General features: G+C 37.8%; 1 protein-coding gene across 1 annotated transcript; it reads left to right on the top strand.

Moving 5' to 3' along the window:
* Positions 1 to 815: 815 nt before the first annotated feature.
* Positions 816 to 6,495, top strand: nars2 (asparaginyl-tRNA synthetase 2, mitochondrial). Its single transcript, XM_015030412.1, has 14 exons — positions 816 to 1,168; positions 1,419 to 1,528; positions 1,720 to 1,840; positions 1,929 to 2,069; positions 2,152 to 2,232; positions 2,328 to 2,422; positions 2,520 to 2,652; positions 4,530 to 4,628; positions 4,736 to 4,773; positions 4,883 to 4,949; positions 5,047 to 5,184; positions 5,321 to 5,418; positions 6,140 to 6,166; positions 6,273 to 6,495. Exons 1-14 carry the CDS (start codon positions 1,001 to 1,003, stop codon positions 6,415 to 6,417), a joined length of 1,461 nt encoding a protein of 486 aa, XP_014885898.1. The 5' UTR covers positions 816 to 1,000; the 3' UTR covers positions 6,418 to 6,495.
* The last annotated feature ends 1,004 nt before the right edge of the window (positions 6,496 to 7,499 follow it).

Here is a 7,499-nt window from a genome sequence, read left to right as displayed (position 1 = left end):
TACTTCATGTATGTACTCTGTGACCACTTGCAATCTGTAGTCACATTCATTGTTTTCCATCCAATCCTGACCAAAAGTAAATGGTAGCTATGTAGGCAATAACTGGCCATAAAACCAATTAAGATGAGACATATTTTACAGCAATGTAAAGAGACTAACTGCTGGATTATTTCTGTAGCCAAAATATTCGCGGGACATAAGATGAGTACTCGGACAAAAATTCTGACCAGTTTGATGGTTTACAGAAAAGCCTAGAAAGAGTCTCCTCATTCTCCATTGACCTCCATTTTGAAATACACCTAACCTAGCATGATAAATTACATCAGTAATTCAACCTTTTTGTGTTAAATCATCCCAGATCTGGATCTGTCAATTTAAACCAGGGATGTTTTAGAAAAGTAACCCAAGCTAAATGGTTTTCAACCTTATTACCTTAGCTTTAGCATGACTAATAGTAATGTTTTTTGTTTTCTTTTGCATTTTATCAGTCATATTGTGAGATATTATTCAAAGGAAAAAGTAGAACTTTCTCTTTAATCTGCTGATGTATTGTCCAAAGGGGGAAAAAAAAACTATAAATTTTAATTGGTATTATTCAGTATGAACAATTTGCTCTTAGCCTTTTTTTGGCATTGACTAGCATTTCATAATTATATTCCAAAAAGTCAGGATACAATAATACCATTAGAAATAATTAGAAATATTTAAATAATTAATTATTATAATTAAAACAGAGGAATATTAGAAAACTACAACTCCCTACAAAATTTACAGTGTGGAGAAATCTGATTGGGCTAGTAACACTCACGTGACGCATGCAGACGTATTGCGACAGACGTAAACAGGAAGTACTACACACTGCTGCGGCAGCGTGAGAGCTGAAAGTCAACCTAAGGAAAGATATTAACACGAATTATGTTGCCTTCACCTTTCTCCTATCCTCGTGATATTTTCGTGTTATAGGGCTTCTCTTGTGTGGGAAAGTGTGGGGCTTGCAGTGATGTTTCAGACCTCAGCTAAGACTTTCTCCGTGTTAGCAGCAACCGCATCAGCTTACCGAAGGGTTTTCTTGGTGGGACTTCGACGTTACTGTAAGAAGACCTCAACAAAACTCCGAGTATCCGAAGCACTTTCTGGAGCTCAACTGGGAGCAGATGTGAAAGTTCAGGTAGCGGTCGTCAGATCTATAATCTTTGGCTTGCAATGTCCCCTGCCATTACTTTCCTTGTAAACAGACTTGATACACAGAGATTAAAAAAATAATAATCCCAATTTATTTATAGGCTTGTAATTTAAATGTAGATTACATTCAAAAACAGGAGTTTAATTTGTTTTGTCACTCATTTTGCTTAAAAATGATTAGATATTTTTGCTTTTAAAGGATGCCTCATAAATGGATTGAACCGTCTTTGTTGCAGGGGTGGGTAAGGTCTGTCAGACCTCAGAAGAACAACATATTTCTCCATGTGAATGATGGAAGCTCCTTGCAATCTCTGCAAATTGTTGCTGATGCAAAACTGAATGATCCGTAAGCAGTAATCCCAGTAATTTACCTCACAGTTCACCTTGTTCTAAATGTTTATGCCAACCAGGAATCCTTTGTAAATTTGACTTTAAATCCCGTTAGGTTCCTACAGGTTAAGTAAAGCACGAGTAGATGGTATATTGCCAGATTCCTGTGGCCCCTCCTCTAATGTGTAATTTTTCTTGAAATGACAGGTTGCTTACATTCGGTAGTGCTGTCGAAGTCACTGGTATTCTTAAGAAAAGTCCTCATCAAAAGCAGCCAGTTGAACTGGAAGCAGAACAAATCCGTGTAGTCGGAGAATGCAACCCTGTCGTAAGAATGAACACACCACAGCATCAAAATATGCTTTACATTCTGAGCAACCTTATATTTTATCTGTATAAATTTTTTCTCTCCACAGAATTTTCCATTTAAAATCAAGAAAAGACACAGCCTTGAATACATCCGGCAGCTTCCTCATCTCAGGTGTCGAACGAACGCCTTCAGTTCCCTCCTGAGAATACGAAGTGAGGCCACTGCAGCGATTCATTCATACTTTAAAGTAAGAACCTGGTGCTTTAGGTGTTTTTAACTTATTTCAAATCATATGCCAATATGTTGTTTTTCTTTCTGTTTGGTATCAGAATAATGGATTTGTACAAATTCACACTCCTATCATCACCTCAAATGATTGCGAAGGAGCAGGAGAGCTTTTTCAAGTTGAGGTGAATGTCTGATACAATGGTTTGTTTTATATCTAAAGCTCAGCTCCAATATGAAACAAATGGTTTAAATGATAAATAATCTGCTTTTACCACAGCCATCAGGTCCGGCCACGGTGGATGATGAGAGCTTTTTCTCTGTACCTGCATTTCTGACTGTATCAGGACAGCTTCACCTGGAGGTGATGGCAGGGTGAGCAAAACGTAATGACATATATTGATATGGATTGATAGATGCATGTAAGCCAATGTATGTTGAAGATTAAGTGCTGTTGTTTTTATGACTGCAGGGCTTTCTCCAGAGTCTACACATTCGGGCCAACGTTTCGAGCAGAAAACTCCCAAAGCAGGCGCCACCTGGCCGAGTTTTTTATGGTTGAAGCAGAGATCTCCTTCACCGAGTCCTTAGAGGATCTCACCAAGGTATTCTGTGTTATTCTCATCGAAATCAATGCTTTATTTATCAAGTAGACTCATATGTTAAGAGATTTATTCTCCAGAATCTACTTTGGTGACCAAAGTGTCAACAAAGCACTACAAAGTATGCAGGAAAGCTGTGACCTAGAAAGGTAGAAAAAAAAAAACATTTGTAGGTAAAACAACCTTGTATTTTTAATTTGAAAGTAGATAATAATCAGTTTATGCCACTGTAAAACTTTTCGTTTGAACGTTTCTGCTAAAGCAATTTAACATCACAGACAGATTCAAACAGATCACAGTGTGATAAAGATCTTATTGAACCTGTGTGTGGAAAATGAATCTTGAGACTACAGGAAAAAAATAAATCTGAAAACAGACATGATTACAGATGTACTGGACCATGTAACGGTAGAAAATAATTAACTTAGTTCCTGCTACAGCAGCCACCGAACATAGCAGGGTCTGTGACTAGAAGCTGTATGTTAAGTGATAAAAACACCCACATCATTATTTTTATGTGAGTCTACACCAGAGAAATTGTAGCTATGAATATTTATGACAGAGCTGGGATCCAAAATGTTTTAGGTGTTTTCCTGGTTCAACACACCTGAATCAAATGTCTGGATTAGATCATGAGAATGTCAGTCAGTTCATTTAGTTTGAGTTTGTTATGGAGGGGATGCATCTAAAAGCTGCTGTAACTCTAAAGAACTGGACTAGCCTGCTTTCCTTGTTTGAAAACTTTTTTTTGTACCTCTTTATTTTTTATAGATTTGACAGATTAAATTATTTAGCATAAATGCCGCTCATAACTTCTGATTTTAGTTGACGAAGTGTTCCTTGGATTTTATTGCTGTAGTTTTCTCCACAGTGAGGCAGCTGGGCGGTTCCTTTGGTCTTTTTCGTATCAGGAACTTGTCCATTTCGCGCTTCGTAAGCTAGCTTGATGAGCGAAGCAGCTTGATACATCTGACTGACAATCAGAAAGATAAACATGGCAACTAATATATTTCATAATAGTGACAAAAAATACATTTTATGATTAAGATATTATGGTTAAAACTTTCGGAGGCATCCACATCGCCCCCTGATGGCGTCCTACGGGACCGTGGCCCCCACTTTGAAAAACACTGAGCTTAAAAAAATTATACATCATTCCCCGATCTTCAGAAATTCAAATGACAAACATTGTTATTAACATTTACCAGTTTTATCAATTATAGCTCTAGCTTCCTCTTAAGAGAGAGCCCATTTTTTACTCTAGCTGTTATTTAGAAGTAAGTGAAGAATTTGGAAAAATTCTTCAGAATTGAAATTGAAGCAGTTCAGTCTTTCTCTTGTCGATAACTCCAATATTGTAGACATTTCCTCTGTGTTTCCTGTGTTGATGTTAAATATTCCTTTCGTCTGACGAAGATAGGTGATTGAAACGAGAAAATGATCTCAAAAAGACATTAAAACTGCTTTTGCAAGGCTTTCTGAATGCTCAAAGCCCCGATTTCAGTTGGATGAAAAATCCATGAGCAATGGTTAAAAGCCAGGTTCATTAAGGCAGAAAATATAAATGAAGACTACCAAAGTGTTTGAATATCCAGCTTTGAATTCTCTGAAAGTTGCTTAATTAAATCAAATGTAGGTGGAAATGTATATCTATATTTGGGATTTTATGTATGATGTTGATGCAGTTTAATTTAAATTGCACATTTCATCAACCAAGCATTTGGTTTCTGTGTTCAAAACCGATACCCACTGCCTCCTCAGACAAATCCACTAAGTTGGGGTTTAAAAAAAAAAAAAAAATCCCAGTGTGACTTCCAAAGTTATCGTTGTTAGCAGCTGCACATGAAAACTTTAATTATTAAACCTGTCCTGCTGTGTAGGTCATAGAGGACGTGTTCAGGTCTGCCACCGAGCGCGTGTTGGCTCGCTGTGCGGAGGACGTGGATTTGTTTCACCGCCATGTGACTCCTGGACACAGGGTGAGTCCTGACGGACGCTCGCGACCTGGATCTTCGCTCCAAACTGTTTGGGCTTCCATAATGGCTTCTGATAACATTCTGTTTCTGCTGCATTCATGTAACCCAAGGACACAGTAGAGGCCATGCTGAACAAGAGCTTCCCTGTGTGAGTGTCTTTTCTTTTTTTTGTTGTTGTTATTTATGTTAAAGCTGAATCACAGGGAAAAATAAAGTCAAATCTTCAAGGTTGACTGTGTGATGCTATCTTCTTAAAGGATTAGTTATACCGAGGCAATAGATATCCTACACCGCAGCTCCGAGAAATTTACCTTCCCCACAGATGTAAGTGGAATCATTTATTGTTTTTCTGCATTTCGACGCTGTTTGCTGTGTAAGCCACAGATGTCCTCTCTGAACTTTGCTGTTTTTTTTTCTGCAGTGGGGCTGTGACCTTATGACAGAACATGAGAAGTATCTGGTGAAACATTGCGGGAACGTTCCGGTCTTCGTCACCAATTATCCATATGACCTGAAGCCGTTTTATGCAAGAGACAATCAGGACCATCCCAAGCACACAGTAAGAACTGGTTGTGTTGTATAGGAATGCAGAGACTCGTCACAGTTTCACCGCTCGTTTTCTCTCCTTCTTATCCCAGTTGGGCCATAGAAGTGATTTGCATATCTTAGCTGATTTTTTTGCTGTTTGTGCGCAGGCAGCTGCAGTGGACCTCCTCGTGCCAGGAGTTGGAGAGCTCTGCGGGGGCTCGCTGAGAGAGGAGAGGCTGAATCTGCTGATGGATCGGCTGAAACGGTGAGAATGCACATGGAAGGGAAGGCAGTGATACAGTAAAATGTTTGGTTTTCATCAATCTACAAAAACATTTCATGGTTGATTAGAGTAACAGATGGCTTAAAGGAAGAAATGCTCTGAATTTTGTGCTGTTTGTTCATTGAAAGTTCTTGGAAATATTTAAAGCTGCAATAGGTAACTTTGATAAACGTTATGTTTTTCATATTTGTTGAAAGTCAGTATGTTCTGACAGTTTAACATGAGACAAATAATCAGCGAAAATATTTAGCTTTTCTGCCTCCTGCCTGTGGTGCTACTGCCATCTGCAGAAATCCTCTGGTGCCGGGTAGAAACACCCAATCAAAGCCGTTTTGGGAGGGTCTTAGCGCTGTCAGTCATGCTCGTGTATACGATGCGGCTGTGCCAACAGCAGAGAAACAACTTACTGTTTATCACTGTCATCGGTGGCTGTGCTAACTAGCCTTTGGATTCTCCGCAGTCTCCGCTTCAAACTGTCCCCGAATCGCACTTTGGACACCTCTGATTTAAAGAAACAGTACAACTACATAAGAATGAATAGTGAATAGACTGTTTATTGCAAAATAAGAAAAATATTAGCATCTGACTGTTTTATGTAGCTGTGATTATATAGCTCCATTTGCATGTGTAAATGCATATTTCAGTGCTGATGTTGATGCCGATGTCGAGCTGTTTATTTATGTAATCGCTTTCTCTTTTCCAGGGTTGGACTAGAGGATACATACAACTGGTAAAACATAACAAAATAACCAACACATTTGAATTACCACCATTTTTGTTTAAAAAAGGCAGATGTTATTATGTGTTTTTTAGTATTCATTTTTATTTTGTTGCAGGTATCTGGACTTGAGGCGTTTTGGCTCCGTCCCCCACGGCGGCTTTGGACTGGGATTTGAACGCTATTTGCAGTGCGTTCTTGGAGTTGACAACATTAAAGATGTGATTCCTTTCCCAAGATTTTCACATTCTTGCCTCCTATAAAAACACAACTTCTTTTGTCTAATCTGTTGTTGTATTCATGTAAATGTTTCTGCCATTTATAAAATTTACAATATCCAAGGCCCGTGTGTTCATTACTGTTTTGCATATTTAGATGTTCAAGGCACCCACACTAGTTATACCATTTACACTCAGCATTTATTTATGAAACATTTTTGGGATGCTTGGTTGCTCACTAGATACCAAGCTTGTTTTTTTTTTTCCAACATTGGATGGTGTCTTTAAAAAATATATATGTATGCAACACCTCTACATTTTGTCATATTCTAACAATTTTTTTGAATCACCTTTCACTTTGGCTTTAGATACGATATGTTTTGGAAGCGCCAATGTGTTTTATTAAACTTTTATAACTGCAACAAAATAAAGTAGAGCGTAGCTGTGAAGTGGAAGGGAAGTGACAAATTGTTTTCTAAATATTTGATATTTTTAATTGTTTTAAAACGGAGCCATCTTTTAAATGTTTGCACCACCTTGACTTTTCCAGTGCTGTTTGTCCACTAACACGCCTTTTATTTTGAAGCTTTCACAGAACAACTCCATTCATAATGAGATTGAAAGACTTCTTAAATTTGGCTGCATTGAAGTTTATTTCACGGTATCAGCATGAAGGGGGCTAAATAACTTCTCTATTTTCTCTTTTTTTTTTTGTCCATCAGGCTTTTTGTTAGGACGTAATGAAGTGAAAAAGTTGAAAGGGTAGCTGTGTGGGGAAAGGGGGGTATATTTACAAGTTGCTGTCAACTTTCCACCAGGGGGTGCTTTATCATATTTCTTCCCATGACAGGATGCGACACTGTATTCAGTAGGGAGGTTACTGAAAAAAATGTATAACTTAGTTTTTTTTTTAATTATTATTATTATTATTAAGAAACTATTGTTGTGGAAAGTATTAAGCAACCTTTTAAAAGTAGATTTTTTTTCACAAAAAGCATAATACACTTAGCTTCTTTTTACGTAAAAGTTTTTTTAAAATGTTATGTTTTATTTTTTTTATGGGGATTGGCTTAATCATATAATATTTTTTTTCTACCCCCCGACCCCCCCCCTTCACTCGCCTCCTT

This window comes from Poecilia latipinna, unplaced genomic scaffold (assembly GCF_001443285.1).
Source record: "Poecilia latipinna isolate Pla-1442-1.1 unplaced genomic scaffold, P_latipinna-1.0 Scaffold181, whole genome shotgun sequence".
Taxonomy (NCBI): Eukaryota; Metazoa; Chordata; class Actinopteri; order Cyprinodontiformes; family Poeciliidae; genus Poecilia; species Poecilia latipinna.
This window is presented reverse-complemented; position numbering and strand designations above follow the sequence as displayed.

What these genes read in the sequence shown, in the direction of transcription:
- nars2 (XM_015030412.1), top strand. Translation starts at nt 1,001, where the DNA reads ATGTTTCAGACCTCAGCTAAGACTTTCTCCGTGTTAGCAGCAACCGCA. An exon ending in TCGGAGAATGCAACCCTGTC is followed by an intron (nt 1,841 to 1,928) that starts GTAAGAATGAAC and finishes TTCTCTCCACAG; the next exon opens with AATTTTCCATTTAAAATCAA. An exon ending in CGATTCATTCATACTTTAAA is followed by an intron (nt 2,070 to 2,151) that starts GTAAGAACCTGG and finishes GTTTGGTATCAG; the next exon opens with AATAATGGATTTGTACAAAT.